General features: G+C 47.7%; 2 protein-coding genes across 2 annotated transcripts; both read left to right on the forward strand.

The window, feature by feature from the left end:
• The first annotated feature begins 261 nt into the window (after positions 1–261).
• nhej1 (nonhomologous end-joining factor 1) lies at positions 262–8,509 on the forward strand. Its single transcript, XM_068309542.1, has 9 exons — positions 262–312; positions 756–908; positions 1,202–1,393; positions 1,469–1,690; positions 1,867–2,005; positions 2,153–2,211; positions 7,794–7,956; positions 8,058–8,155; positions 8,270–8,509. The coding sequence occupies exons 3-9, from the start codon at positions 1,208–1,210 to the stop codon at positions 8,336–8,338; spliced, it is 936 nt and encodes a 311-aa protein (XP_068165643.1). The 5' UTR covers positions 262–312; positions 756–908; positions 1,202–1,207; the 3' UTR covers positions 8,339–8,509.
• A 470-nt stretch (positions 8,510–8,979) lies between these two features.
• Positions 8,980–15,534, forward strand: LOC137591195 (indian hedgehog B protein-like). The gene is made up of 4 exons (XM_068309032.1): positions 8,980–9,200; positions 9,319–10,275; positions 12,337–12,598; positions 14,111–15,534. Exons 2-4 carry the CDS (start codon positions 9,976–9,978, stop codon positions 14,806–14,808), a joined length of 1,260 nt encoding a protein of 419 aa, XP_068165133.1. The 5' UTR covers positions 8,980–9,200; positions 9,319–9,975; the 3' UTR covers positions 14,809–15,534.
• The last annotated feature ends 17 nt before the right edge of the window (positions 15,535–15,551 follow it).

A 15,551-nucleotide genomic window follows, 5' to 3' on the forward strand; every position in this document is an offset into this window, starting at 1 on the left:
AAATGGTATTTATTTATAATAGTATTTATCTGAATCAAGTGAGCTACCATCGAAATAAACTAAAAAAGTACAATAGTAGGATTTAATAGGGGTTATATTTTATGCAAAGCATCAAAACAAAAACTTCTTCAGTAACAACAACGACAACAATAAAAACACCAATAATAAAAATAATAATAAGAGATAATAATATTAATAATAATAGTAATAATGGCGAAACGGAACCTTTGAAACATGTTCTTGTTTGACGTCGGTGTTGCACTCCTCATTGCAACAGGAACCGGTGGAGGAAAGGAGTCGCTTTTCGCTAATGTAGGTTGTATTTAAGTATGTATTATCAAGTTTTAATAGTTTATTACAACTTCGGGTGTGTTAATGTTGAATCTATCGTGATAGAGATGCTTTTTTTTAAAAAAAACAACAACAATCGAATTAAGCGTTTTTGTCTTCTACTTATCGTGGAGGAAAAATAGGTCCCGAGTTAAAGAGTAGCTTTGAAAGATGTAGAAAACAGATGTAGGAAAGAGTTTAACTTAAATGTAAATTAAGAGATTTATGAATGGAATTTAGTCTGACGGGTGAGAACGGAGCGTGTCAAGGGCTGCATCTAACCGCTGGCATCCGTGTTCAGCTGTATTGCTGGTCATAAAGTTACTGATTTGGTATTTCTGACATTTCCAAATTGGCATGAGTCGTTCAGTGTGTTTCAAATGGCAACTGACGAGAAATACCTCGTTTCATTCCCCGAAAAACAGCCTCATTACAGATCAGCAGAGAGGAGCCGGTAACCCGCAGGAGCTGCCACTGCGGTGTCCCCGCTGTAAGGTGGTGATTATGCGGCCTGGACGGCGTCTCTAGCCCGCCTGTAACACATCTCAGTCCGGGCTTCCGAGGCGCATTCCTTGGAGGTGAGTGATAAAGAAAACACGTTTTGATTAAAAAAAGCTAATTACACCGTGTTTTTGGGTGTGGGTGTTCATCAGCATCGCTTCCAGGAACCATCTCTAAACAAGCTGGAGCCTCTACCTGCTTTGACCTGCAGTTGTACAACCGACTCAAGGGTCAAAATATAAATTCAATTTATTCTTGAGTCCTTACTGTAAGAGAAAACGCTTGCACGTGATGTCACTGATTTAGGGGAGGGGAGATATTTTACGTTCAGTAAAGACTTGAAGAGCTTGAGCTGTTTGTTCTTTTTCAGGCAGTGATGGAGGTCCATGGTGGAGGCCCCGCTGATCTCCTCCAGCGCCCCTGGCTTCCTGTTGATATCGACGGCTGCCGGCTTCTAGCCAAGAGCTGGTTTGGGGAAACGGCATACCGCATCCTGCTGACAGATATGCATTGTGTGTGGGAGGAGAGCATGGAGTCAGCCGCTATCCAGAAGAGGGCACAGGTGGGCTGAGATAAAGATCAATCAATATGATACAAGCAGTAAGACAGGTGATTAATGAAGTTTCCTCCTGTCCAGGAGCTGAACAAACGTTTGCGAGCCCCCGTCAAAGCATTCTTCTCCCACCTGTGTGACGTGGCTCAGCCATTTCTGCTGAGGGGTGAAGGACACCCCAAAGATGAGGCCCAGATTTCTTTGACTCGACAGGAAGGTGGTGCCATCAGCATAAAACTGAAGAGCGAGCTGGCAGGGCTGCCTTTCTACTGGGAGTTTCACTGCAGCCCCGCTCCCATCACCATGGTACGCTCCAGGTTGTTCCATGATTGACGCCGCATCATCCATTAATTTCTCCTTGTAATTGGATGTGAGCCCAAATATTGAGGTGACATTCAGGAGAGACGTGACTGATTGGTAAAGACATCTATGAAGCTGAACAATGGCTGAAGAATGCCTGACAGGATGGTGTGTGTTGTCAGGTGTGTGTTCAGCTGGTGCGCCCCCTACTGGCCATGAGTCGCTTCCTGCAGCGGCAGGTGGACCAGCTGGGAGATCTGCTGGTGAGGAAGGATGCAGAGATCCAGGACTACAGGGAGAACGGAGCCACGCTTAGCAGAGGTATATGTGGAGCATTCCCCTCTTGTTGCTTAGCAATACAGCTGATCAGATGCTAAGCTGTCCTGAAGTGATGACAGAGATGGAGCGAGCTTCACTACCAGGTTTGAAGCCTTCTAATATCTCCAATCTGAATGTGTCGGACTCCAGAGCGGCTGCAGACGGACGTGTTTGAGGAACAAACCTACAGAGAAGCCTTCAAGGCACAGGTGAGCCTCATATACACACACACACACACACACACACACACACACTACGCTCCTGTTATTAACACGATGAATTCTAGTGGCTGCTGGAACGTAAGCCATTGTCATATTTTCAGGTTGTTACTGTCAGCCAATCCAGAGCGGGTTGAGACTGACTTATTACATGTGTGTATTGAAGTGTGTTCACTGGACTCAGGTGTGGAATTTCTCCTGTCTCATCTTGTTGACCTCTGACCTCAGGCTCATGCTTGTTTGAATTCCAGATCTACTTGTGAAATTTCCAAGCGGTGTCTATTTAAATGGTTAAATACGTACAGTAATCCTTCGGTACTCGTGGTTAATGTGTTCCAGGACCACCCACGAAAAGCAAAAATCCACGATATAGTGACCAAAATGCTGTCAGCCAATAGCATGCGCGTACGGTCTCATGTGACTACAGCTCATGGGAGACACTTTGCTCCTCACCTCGCGCTCTCTCCCTTGTCCTCGATGAGATGAAACTTACATCTCATCGAGGACAATATATAATTTATTTTTTTTAAATCTGTGATGTAGTGAAGTCGCACATCTTGAAGTGTGAATAAGCAAGGGAATACTGTACATGGAGACAATCAGACAACACAAACGCCAGTCATGCAGTGAAACTCAAGGATTGCTCAGGCTGCTTACAAAAATCAAATTAACAGTGTCCTCTACATCATCTGAGCCCTCAGAGGTGATATTAGTGGTTTCTGTTAGTCTGTTAGTTGCTGGTTTATCTGAGAGTCACCAGGATAGTTTCTCTTCCTGAAGTTGCGTCAGCGTCGCTGTTTTGGTGATCATGTTAGTGAACATGGAGAAGAAGAAGAGTAACGCGGCAGCGGATCAAAGTCATCTTCTTCCTCGTGGTAAATTCCACCGGGCTGAAACGCAGTCGCCATCAGACTAAAGTCCAACCTGAAATAAAACCTGTCTGGAAAAAATGTCACAGAGATGCGTCAAAGGGGGAGTCGCAGACTGAGTTGACCGTGTGTGTGTGTGTGTGTGTGTGTGTGTGTGTGTGTGTGTGTGAAGGCGTTTGGCATGTGTGTGTTGTATTTATCTATCGGGGTAAGGCCTTCATCACGTGTTTGTGTGTGTTTGTACTGTCTGTGTTGTTTTGTATCGCTGTCTGTGTCCATGGCAACAGTCGCCATGTAGGCCTTCATTCCGTATCTGATTATTTTATCCGTCTTGATAATCGATGGACAACAACGTGTTGTTAAGAAGTGACAACTCTTCCTGGTGCCAAGACAGAGCAGATACGTTCTGATATCCTCCTCTTCATCAGCCTCTCCGTCAAAAATTCCGTGTGTGTGTGTGTGTGTGTGTGTGTGTGTGTGTGTGTGTGTGTGTGTGTGTGTGTGTGTGTGTGTGTGTGTGTGTGTGTGTGTGTGTGTGTGTGTGTGTGTGTGTGTGTGTGTGTGTGTGTGTGTGTGTGTGTGTGTGTGTACTTGAGCCATCTGTGGCCTTCATCTCCCACAGCAAGAGGATGAAGGGCAGAGGACAGCAAAGGAGAGACTATGATGACAGGAGCCGGTGCTTTTATTTTCTCCTGGAGCTTTCCATGAAAGCCCCTCGCCACACAAACACCCCACCCAACTCAGGTCAACATTTACATGGGTGGAATTAGCATGCCCTTCCCACTGACACACACACACACACACACACACACACCTTCATAAAGATAAAAAACAACCTCAATGACACACACATTCTGCTCTGACGCATGCGTCACAGATGACCAGACACTCCCCTGTCAGGCCAGGAGTTGCCACCACACACACACACACACACACACACACACAGACACACACACACACACACACACACACACATACACAGAGGCTAAAGCTGGTCGGAGCTGATGGTGAAAAAATATCCAAATCCTTTCAGGATCACATCAGCTTCCTTTAGGGCCTAAATTTGGAGTGTGTGTGTGTGTGTGTGAGTGAGAGATGGTGACACATGCGCTCCCAGTGAGTTGTGCCGCAGCATCACTGCTGACAGCTCTGAATTGACGTGTCAGTGTTTGGGACCGCCGCCCGTTCCTTCTAATGAAGCTGCGTTTCACAGCTCCACAGCAACCAGCAGCAGCAGAACAACATCTGACAATTACTGACCGCCTCCGACCAGAACGCCTCACTGGAGCTGCACACTCACATAATTGAGACAAGATGTTGCCTTCTGCACTGCCTGTCTTCCAAATTTGGTGTTCCTCACTCCAGATTTCCTGCTTTTTTCTCACTCAGATCAAGTTTTTCTAATCTGGTTTTGTTTCAGCAGAATCAACATGAACGCACAGATGTGCACATTTTATCTCTCCATCTCTGCTCTCAGTTACATTTGAGATTTCATCCTAAATGATAGCATATCTCTGTCAATGCTGATCGACACTACACGTTTGTTTATCTTGCCTCACCCCATTACAAAGATTCATGGGAATCAGTTCTGTGGTGCATAAACAAAGTCTTCCTATCCTGTGGAAGTGAAACGATAAACCTGTGTGTTCCTGTCCTGATCTCCTCAACAAGGAAAAGTTCTTTCTCATCTCTTTCACGATTGGTTTGAGTTTCCTCAGAATCTGTCCAGTGGTTTCAGAACACTTGTTCTTCCTTGAGATGATGAGAAATGATCTCATGGAGGAAAAACTAGAAGATAATTCTGTCCTTCGGTATTGTGAGTAGAAATAAACGACAGGAGGAGGAGAAGCGTCCTCAGTCAATGATTGACTTCTTTCATAAACAGCAGCAGTGGATCTTTATCTCACATTTCTGAGGAATTCAGGGTCTGGCTGGGAAGAGGGCGCGGCTGGAAGAGGGCGCCAACACTAAAACAATCAGCCTTCTGGTCACAGCGTTCATCTTCAGATGAATCTCATGTAAAGGTAGTGACAAATTTCAGCGATCTGACGTCTTCTCCGTCCGTCACCGTTGCTTGGTTGGTTGGTGTTGGTCCTCCCTCCACAGCTGTTGGTTCCTCTCCAGAGCCTCGCATGTGTTTCCTCCGTTGTCAGGTTGATGCTTGATAACTTCATCATTTATTCAACGTAATGATGGATTCCTTCAATGCCAGGCTTCTGGTTCTCCTCTGGCCAGTCAGAAACGGTGTTTAAACACCCTGACGCTCTAACAGAGCAGCTGATGGAGCGTTTTACAGTCATGTCCCACCTGGATTGCGAGTGAAAACACCAACCATCTCCAACTTGGTTTCCAAACAGGATTGACCGTCATGTCACTCCTCCTCCCAGCCTCCCGTCCGTTGCACACAGTTTCCACAGGGTTGTCCCTGATCCGGGTCTGTAATTAGGCCTCTGTGGCCTGGCTGCTCCCCTCATCAGCTGCCGGGCCGCCGGGGCCAGGACCCAGCCTGGACCGGCCGAGTGCGGCGTCCCGCAAAGACATCACGAGCAACATGAGAACTGAAACATGAAACACGGCTGCAGTGTGATCCGACACGTGACCTTGCCAGACCAACACTGGGTTTTATTTGTGACATTTCCTGCAGAGCGACTGAAGTGGTGAACGGGAGTCAGCGTCAGGCCTCCATCAGCTGACGAAGGAAGACATTTGAGACGTGAGGACGCGAGGATCTGACATCATAAAGCACTGAACTTGACTTGTGGGGCACTTCAATGGTTTCATCCTCCCCAGCAAGGGAGGGGATGACTTAAAGCAAACATTTAATGAATCAAATCTCCAGTAGAGCTACTTGAGACGATTGAGCTGAGATGAGCATCCGTAGTAAAGATGGTGTCCTAGAGGTGAGGATTTGGACCTCAACCCTCAGCTCAAAGCTCTGATTAAAATGGATGAAAGTCTTCATTTATGAATCTAGGAGGTGTGGAGACTCTGGAGCACAAAAGAGAATCTGGTTCATTGCTGCTCCTGGTGTCGGTCCCGCTCCAGACAGTCTTCAGCTCTCGTTCCTCTTCACATCCTCTAGCCTATTTGGTCTTCCAGTTTTTTTCCAAGTACATCACCTCAATCCCTCAGGGATGAAATCTCCGAATCGGAATGGGAAGCTGAGGTCACTCAGAGAGAGGAGGAGGAGGGGAGTAAACATTAGGTCAACAGCAGAGGTGAAGATGAGGAGGAGAGAGTTTGAGACTGTCTGGCACCAGAGCTCCCACCTGAACAACAAGCAGCACAGCACCGACACTGCAACTTCTCGTCCTATCAGTCGAGAGAGCAGGTATGGAGGCGTGGCCGCCAGGTGAGCGGGTGCTCGTACCTCACCTCCGCTGTTTCCTCCACTTTGTTCTCTCATCAGAGCAGGGAGGATCCTTCCATAACACAACTCAGCTGAACAGGTTGCTGACTTATTGCCCCTCAATTGACATTATCTTCCTGGTCAAAGCATAAAACAGAGGCATGGCAGCGCTCCTCCTCCAATGAAATAAAGGAGACTTTCTTTGCGTTCTGAAGGCAACGTCACCATCATGTTATTGTTGTTTTGTTCAGGGTTAACAAACAACAGTAACATAAGACAACTTTAATTATTCCTCTCCTCGTCGCACCGATTGGTTGAGATGGTGTAGCTCTGCAGCATCCAACCAGCAACAGGATTTCCTGCTTTGCTGTGATTGGCCGCAGCGATGAAACAAGAGACATGATTGGCTGGTGACCTTCCTGTTGCTCATCATTAAGAGAGGATGAGCTTTAAAACGCGATCATCAAACAAACTGAAGTGAACGCTTGAAATCAGGAACGTTCGCTGGTCGGCAGCCAGAGGGGGGCGGGGGGAGAACAGGATAAGGTGGGCTTTCTCCTCTTCCTGTCCCCTCACATTGGTTCCTCTGTGCCCAAAGCAGAAGCAAACCTCACAAGAGCATTTACATTTATTTTTACGATATTTAAACAAACAAATAACAAAAATAAATCAATGCAAAACCTCCAAACCTGACCAAAGTGTGTTTAGGAGCCCCTCTGCCCTGACAGCGAGCAGCAGACCACCAATTTCTCCCGGTCAATATTTGAGGAGCTAATTTGGAGAGTTTGTTCTCTTCTCCATCGGGGGGAGAAGAAGGAGTTCTGTGAGCAGCGGCTGTTTATCTACGCGTCGACCGTGGGTTTGCATAATGTCGCTGGAGTTTACACGCACCCTTATCTGTCAGGCCTGCGGTTACCTTCACCTGTGTGTGTGTGTGTGTCAGTTCATTCGACCTGCGCTCAGTTGTGCCAATAATGCAGCTTTGATTAGAGGCTTATCAGACACGCCCTGCTTCACTCCCCAAACATGTGACTCCACAACAGGTCCATGAAACAAACAAACCCCGGAGCCTCTGGGAGGAGCTCTCACACACTTGATCGTTCAGGTGTTCCGCCAGGGGGACCTCCATGCAACCCGAGTTGATGCAGGAACTCTTTCACCTCCTCTTTTCATTTTTCTATGAGTTCTTCATGACAATCAGGTGCATCTGTGACGGTCTGTTTCATGAGCGTCCAATGGGGTAGATCTAAATAAGCGGTCCGGATGAAGACCAATCAGATGTCAGAACAGTCCCTGCTACATACACGTCCAGGCTGGAGGACAGACTGGTCTAATCTGATTTCTCCTCCCTACAGACTCTTCCTCTGCTGTGTTCAGAACAGGAGGACTCTCTGACCTTTGACCCCAACCTCCAGCACCTGTACGCTGCCATCGTCGCCCACGGAAACGCGCGGAAACGCAAGCTATCTGAGGAGGCCCCACCACCCGCTGGCGGACCGGACCTGTCCTCGTCTATGGGTTCGTTTTGTTTACGTCTCCGCTGATGTCGTCCCTCCTGTGGGTTTAAACGTGTTCCCTGTGAGACACGACGTCAGTCAAACAATTATTTCTTCCTCCAGGTGAGTCTGTCGGCAGGGAAGCAGCTGAGGACAGACAGCAGGACAAGCAGGTGGCTCCACCTGGATCCAAGATGGCCGACAAGCCAGCAGTTCAGCAGGTAGGACTAACTGAGAGCCCAGAGCTCCTTCATTGAAGTGGTTTAAAACCAGATTTTCATTTGACCAAGTTAATGATTGTTTTACTGCTAAACCCTCTCATCTGTCCCCTACAGCCACTTCCTGTCCGCTCTGAGCGAGCCTCCAAACCAAAGAAGAAGAAAGTGGTTGGACTGTTCAGATAAGCTGCAGCAGAAAGATGCACTCAAACCACAAAGAACTGTGATGGACTTTTTAAATTTTTGTATTAATTTAGTTTTACTTAAGTCTTTTACGTTTAGAATGCGATGAGATATTTTAATTTGTCTGAATTACGAGGGTTTTAAAGAAGTGATTAAAAAGATGTGTTTTATTTTGATTATGTTTGTGTCCATTGTTGAGATTTGTTCAATTATCCAAATTTTTTAATTGACATTTTTTCCATGTTTGCATCCAGAGCTTCACTTTGAAGTCTTGTTTCTTTCTCTGGCTGCAGACAGACGGCGGTAGCGTCAGCGGTCGATAGGGTAGCCGCCATCCTTTTTCAGAGCGCGGTGACATGTTGACTCAAGGCGTTGCAGCATCTTGGGAATGCTATTGAAGTTTTTGGTTGGAAAGTCACTGTTTACCTGCTGGATTTCAAGAGTTTCTGTGTGACAAACGTTTCTGAGTCATCCTGACTAATATCCTGCTATCCTGCTTTCCACAGAAAGAAGCATCAATAACAGTAGAAAGTTTCCTTATTTCATGATTTTATTGCTCTCAGATTTCCTCTTGTCCTCTTGTGTCATTTTTTCTACATTCTTTTTTTTTAAAATTTAATTTAACTTAGCTGGTTTTTTTATGAAACAATTTATGAAAAATAATCAGTCCCTGAAAATGAAAAGTCAAACAGCCCCATCCTCTGCTATTGTCATAAAATATTCAGGAAATTAGCAAATTTGTCAAATTATTTTTAATATCTAGCTCATATTTCAGAAATAATTTAGATCTTCATGTAACAGTTTCAGAACATTTGCTGAAAGGGATTTGACAAGCTATGGAGGATGTTCACCTGAATCATCATCTGTATCCTCTTCTATCAGAGCTTTTTGGGGGACCTGATGGGGAAATGATGGTTTTTAATACTGAATTCCTCCTTAACTTCTGTCATTGACTGTGACGTCACTGACGTCCCGGTGCGTAGGTCTGAAACGCGCGCACCTGCTCTCCTCGTGCGCCTTGGCTCAAACACGAGGGTCCAAAGGACAGTGATCTCTTGACTGACAATAAACGAGTGACGGCGGCTGCGGGGCCTGTGCCACCCCGATGGGAGGAGAGGAGCGCAGAGGGCAGGACCAACAGGGCGCGGTCTTCTTCTCCCGCGGCACCTCATCTGTGCCGGAGTGGGATCTCTTCCATTCCAGCATCCCTGCACCACAGTTCCGCATTGAGAACAAACCGAGAGGCAGAAACCGCTGCGGGGACACCCTTTGACCGCCGTGCCCAGCAGGCGCAACCAGACTGCGCACTGCGCGCCTCCGCGTCTGTCTGCATCCCCTTTCTCACAAGTTCGACACCGAGAGGCAGCTTTGAACTTGTCTGCCAAGATAAACTCACGTCTCCTATTTATGCCCCTGCCTCGCAGGACAGGACAGTGCGGGCGGCTCAGAGGACGGGTCCATCCAGAGGCGCACTGGCGACTTTTACGCGCCGGGAATGTTAACTTTTTTGAGGCTCGGAAATGAGTAACGGAGCACCGATACCTCCACTCTAGATTTATAAAAGGGATCCCACATTAAGAAGATTCAGTGGTGACATTTTGGACGTCCGCCGGGGGGTTACAAACCGGCCCCGGAGCGGAATGCTGCTCCAGACGCTGGTGACGTGCCTCGCCGGGTGCGCCTTTCTCCTGTCGACGTTCAGCGAAGGTTGTGGACCGGGCAGAGGCTATGGCAAGAGGCGGCCGCCGCGGAAACTCGCACCGCTTGTCTACAAGCAGTTCAGCCCCAACGTGGCCGAGAAGACTTTAGGGGCCAGCGGGAGATATGAAGGGAAAATAACCCGCAACTCTGAGCGCTTCAAGGAGCTCACCCCCAACTACAACCCGGACATCATCTTCAAAGATGAGGAGAACACAGGTGCAGACCGCATGATGACTCAGGTAACTGCAGGCTTCCGTAGTGCCCTTTAGCTTCGGTTTCCAGCAACCTGAAGGGATTTCAGTGCGTGTCTCGGTGCACTTTGCCCAGTCTTTAAACGCGTGTGCGCTCTTATCTTTTCCTTATTCTTGTTGACTCAAGGCACGTCGCTTCGTAAAATCAGTGTGAACTGACAAAAACAGAGTTAGAAGTAATGCAGCAAACAGTTCATTTACTTTGAAGAATGTGAGTCAAATGTACCGAGGAAAAACTGTTTAAGTGCGACTTTTATTTTAAATCACAGCAGCAACACAGCTGCTGTGATTTAAAAGCTTTCTTCTTCTTTTTTTTGTTGGAAAAAATGGTTTTAAATCGGAGTTTGTAGCACTTGTGAAACGGATCGGACTGTTGTCACAGTGGAGTTTGTGTCTGGATTGTTTGAGTCTCTGCTCTGCCCTCAGAGGCTCAGTGTGGGCAGCTCCTGCGTAAAGAGGGCAACCCCATCTAAAAATGTATGGAAAAGCGGTCACTGCTAATTAAAACACTATGTCCTCTGTTTAACATCATGTTTGTCGGTGGAAAAACAGTCAATAGTCGTATTTGGTTAGAGCTCGGGTCAAGCGTGGACTCATGTTTACCGTTTTTGCCCCGACTGGCCAGACTTAACAGTCGCCTTTTGGACTGTCAAAAATTTTTACGACACCGTCATTGATGTGGCCCCTGCTGGAATTTATTTGACTCCCAATTTCCCCAGGAATAAAGTATTTATATCTGGCTCTTTAGACCGCGGGCTTCCTCTCCGAGCTGCTGCCCTTATGTCCACAGACCCACGTGGGGAATGAATGTGCGCATTCCCGTCTGGAGCTGTCACCTCGCTGCGCGCACTGCAAGAAATACCATCCTGAGCGACACAGTCCGGCTGGCCTTCCGCGGACAAAAGGCTGAAAATCAAGTCTTTTAACGCAAAATTAGCAAACAGGGATGACATGTCCACGTTACTGAATTAATTCACGCGTGTTTTTTTCAACTTCCCCCATCAAAAATGCCTGCAGAGTAAATCTGAGAGTCAATCAAATACCCAACTGCTCTTTTTTCCGCAGCGCGCACCCCGAGCCGCTGCGCGTCAACGTCGCTGACCTGCGCACAATTTATGGGCTCCAAGCCGCAGGAGACAGCCTCGTGTTTGTCCTTTACTACTCCGCGTTACTTTTGTGTTTGTTTTCGCAGCACATGTGCAAAAATAGCCGCCTCACTTGTGCTGGAGCCTTAATTATAGCTACTTTTCAATTTATTTCTTCCTATTTGACTCTTCTGTGCGCGGCTATCGTGGCGCGACGCAGAAACGCTCATTCCTTAGAGCCCTTTATTTTAAAGCACTGAGGAACTTTATTTAATCACCTCGTCCATTTTGATGCAGCAGACAATTGCCTTTGATAAGAGGATAATTTGAGACTTCATGTCAAGAAAACAAGACACCCAGACGCCGCATGACCCACTCACAGAGGTGCGCACAGGCGTGTGTTGTCAGCCGGCGCGTCCAATGTTTGTGCAGCCAGCGGTTTAGCGCAGAAACCCCCGTCGATCTGGATCCCCTGAAAGTAAAACCAACAGAATCTCTCGTCTGATTTATGAAGTCCAGCGCGTTGCTGTGACCGCGGAGAGAAAACATAAGAGTTAAAATCCACAGTGAACACTGTGTGAAGGCATCTGTGGCCACCAAGCCGCGAGCTATTCTTATCACAGCCAACATGGAAAGAGACGTTTATAGCGTTTAATCCCACTTTTCACCCGAGATTCACGATCACTGAGAGACGCTTTCAGGGGCTGCAGGAAATGACAAGACGTCCCCGAGCAGCCCTAATTTAACCAGACCTGTAAGTCAAACAAGACCGACACCACTTGACGAGGAGGACTTTTTGACCTTTATGTGACCAAAAACCTTCAAGTCCCGGATGAGACATTCGGTTTCAGTCCCATATTGAACTGATTTCTACCTGATGTTGGACCAGAGGTGACATTTTTAACTGAATTAAAGTAATTAGTTCATTTGTTGACGTGGATCAGCTGTTTCTGTCCGGCTGCAGCGCTGCAAAGACAAGCTGAACTCTCTGGCCATCTCCGTGATGAACCTGTGGCCCGGGGTCCGCCTGCGGGTCACGGAGGGCTGGGACGAGGATGGCCACCACTCGGAGGAGTCGCTGCACTATGAGGGCCGCGCGGTGGACATCACCACCTCCGACCGGGACCGGAACAAGTACGCCATGCTGGCCCGATTGGCGGTGGAGGCCGGGTTCGACTGGGTCTACTATGAGTCCAAGGCCCACATCCACTGCAGCGTCAAGTCAGGTGAGGGAGGGGTGTAGGGGTGTTCAGACAAACATGTCGGTGGTTAGGGTTAGGGTTAGGTCAGTTACCATTAACCAATGATCAGCACCTTCCTCCTCGGCTTCTCTAACCTGATGCAGCTTCCAGCAGGTAGCAACATGACGTCACCTGCAGGTGTCCATCTTTCCTTCCTTCATCACGTGATTGATTCCCTCCTCCATCCCTGACCACTAACTCCTTCTTTTCCTCCTCTCCTCTGCTGCTCTCCCTGCTTCCCTTCCTTCTGTCTTTCCTGGCCTGCAGGCAGATTCAACATTTCTTCATAAAAACCGCTGGAGTGGTTTAACCAGACGAACGTGTCGTGAATCTGCAATAAGTTCCTTTCCAAGGGAAAAAACAAAACCCCCGCATTGCCTCAAAACCACTTAAATGTCCGTGTTTGTCAGTGAGTCTAAACAACAGACGAGGACTGATTGCATTTCCATTTTAATGAACTCGACCTTCGTCTCACCCAGAAAACATCACCAGGCGTATGTTGCACGTTAATACGAAGACGAGATTGGCTGCAGGTCCAGAAAGTTTCAACATGTTCACGTCAGCAGGGAAAAACAAACAAATTTAAAGTAAAAGATGTCATAGCAGCTCAAAGTGCTGTGTTGTCCCATCGTTGACTTCCACATGCCCAAATGAGGAGTCACTGTTCAACATAGTGTCTGCTCAGAACCCTACGTGTGCAGGTAGCATGACACACACGTGATGAAAGTCACACAGTCGTGTCAGAATGAGTTGAACCCCCCGACACGTTTAACGCTGAGTGGTAACTTCTCCCTTTTCTTCCTTTCCCCCTCCCTTCTCTTTCTCCTTCCTCTCCTCCTCTCTCCTTCCCTCCCAGATCGGGTTGCGAGGGCCCAGTCCTTGACTTGATCAGAAAGGCAACCAATCAATCAAGTTGGTATTTTTCTCTGTTTTTCTCCTCTTTTTTTTCTAAAAATATTAAGAAACAAACTTGTTGACCAGTGAAATGATGAGAACGTCGGTGAAGGCAGGCGGCCTGTAGGGGGCAGCAGAGCTCCAGAACCCTGGACAAGAGCAGCGGGGCAGAAAGCAAGGCAGGAGGTCATTAATATCCTCAATCAGTTCAGAATAGGACAAGAGCCGTGATTGGGCCCCAACCCGTGGCAGGAACGCGTCCCTCCTGGGAAAGGGACTAGTGTTTGTTCAGGTGATTCATCTGCTGCTGATTTCCTGCTCTGCTCTTCCTCCTTCAGGTGACTTATCTCATCACCTGGCCTTGACTTTCCTTCCCTCCCCGAATATTTACCCCCAGATAGATTTAAGCTGGTCCTCAAACGTCACTTTGAAGCTCCTGGAGGTCTTTCTGAACAAGAAAAAATTCACTTTTCAGCCAAACGTGCTGGAAAAGGTTCTGGAGTACAGCACGAAGACTAAAGAGATGTTTTCACTCTGAACGTTAGCAGAAGGAACCATGTGCTGCCGTCCCGTGTGACTTCCTGTCTCCTCTTCTTCTCTCAGACCACTCAGTGGCAGCTAAATCCGGAGGGTGTTTCCCCAGCGAGGCTCTGGTCACGATAGAGGACGGCGGCCAAAAGCCCATCAGTGACCTGCGACCCGGGGAACGAGTCCTTTCCTCAGCGGGCAGCGATGGCAGCGGGGAACTGGTTTACAGCGAAGTCCTGACCTTCCTGGACCGCGACCCCGTGACCTGGAAGCTCTTCTATGTCCTGCAGACAGAAGCAGGACCCCTCCTTTCGCTCACCGCCGCCCACCTGCTGTTTGTGAGTGACAGGAACTGCTCAGAGGGGGCGACGTCGGCCCCCGGCAGCCTCAGGACGCTCTATGCCAGCGAGGCCCAGCCGGGACAGTGCGTGCTGGTGTCGGGCGGGGCCTCAGGTCAGCAGCACGGTGAGGGACGTCTGTCCCGAATCACCAAAGTCAAAGTGAGGAGTAGAAGGGGGGCGTTTGCGCCGCTGACCCACGAGGGGACTCTGGTGGTGGACGGGGTGGTGACGTCCTGCTACGCCGTTGTCAAGCATCACTCCATGGCCCACTGGGCCTTCTCCCCACTAAGGCTGATCCACAGGTGGACTGGTTCCACTGGGGGCCCCAGTGATGGGATCCACTGGTACTCACAGCTTCTACACTGGCTGGGGAGGATGCTGCTGGACTCAGGATGCTTCCACCCACTGGGCGTGGCTCAGGATGACAGGTGAGGACAGGAAACACAGGCAGGTCCTAAAGACAAGAACTTAAAAAGAGAGAAACAAAATGGGAGGCGTTTGTGGTTCCTGCTGAGGCCTGATGGGGGTTTTCAGTGAACTGACACGGATAAATGAACGCTGCTGCGAAAGAGCTAAACAAACGGACCCAACGCGAGCAGACCAAAGGTGTCTCTCTGGGTTTTATGACAATTACATTCTGAAATCACCGAGAAACATCATCCCTTAAAATACCTTAACCTGAAACTATAAAAGTCAACGGTGTGGTTTGGGAGCCACAGAGCTGTTCGTTAATGAAAGGCCCTTGATCAAAGTCACTAAGTTATTGATTACTCTTTAAAATATCTTCATTTGGGGTGAGATCATCTTTAAAAGTCAACAGGCTGCACCTGAATTGTCCAAACCTGAACAACACCTCAAACTGAAAACTGGGTTGTGTAAAAAAGTGAATAAATGGTAACGACTTTCACTTCAACACACAAGTAATCCATTACTCCAGTATCTTAGTTACTTTAAAGAATTGGTAAATTAGTGGATTTCCAGGTGAATATTTAAGGATTTAGGTTGATAGTCCTGGATCCTGTTTAATAAAGACGTTTTAGAGAAATGATAGGATGTATTTAAATGTCATGAAAAAAAATTCTAAATGTTTATGGAGTTATGAGGCTGAAGAGATATTAAAGATTTATTTTTGAAATTAAATTCTATGGAAATGAGCTGTGTCGTGTAGTTATTGT

This window comes from Antennarius striatus, chromosome 24 (genome assembly GCF_040054535.1).
Source record: "Antennarius striatus isolate MH-2024 chromosome 24, ASM4005453v1, whole genome shotgun sequence".
In the NCBI taxonomy this organism is placed as follows: domain Eukaryota; kingdom Metazoa; phylum Chordata; class Actinopteri; order Lophiiformes; family Antennariidae; genus Antennarius; species Antennarius striatus.

Excerpts from the sequence above, each read along its gene's own strand:
- nhej1 (XM_068309542.1), top strand. The coding sequence starts at position 1,208 with ATGGAGGTCCATGGTGGAGGCCCCGCTGATCTCCTCCAGCGCCCCTGG. Across the intron at positions 1,394-1,468 it reads CTATCCAGAAGAGGGCACAG|GAGCTGAACAAACGTTTGCG; the intron begins GTGGGCTGAGAT and ends CCTCCTGTCCAG. Across the intron at positions 2,006-2,152 it reads CGGAGCCACGCTTAGCAGAG|AGCGGCTGCAGACGGACGTG; the intron begins GTATATGTGGAG and ends GTCGGACTCCAG.
- LOC137591195 (XM_068309032.1), top strand. The coding sequence starts at position 9,976 with ATGCTGCTCCAGACGCTGGTGACGTGCCTCGCCGGGTGCGCCTTTCTC. Across the intron at positions 10,276-12,336 it reads CAGACCGCATGATGACTCAG|CGCTGCAAAGACAAGCTGAA; the intron begins GTAACTGCAGGC and ends GTCCGGCTGCAG. Across the intron at positions 12,599-14,110 it reads CCACTGCAGCGTCAAGTCAG|ACCACTCAGTGGCAGCTAAA; the intron begins GTGAGGGAGGGG and ends TTCTTCTCTCAG.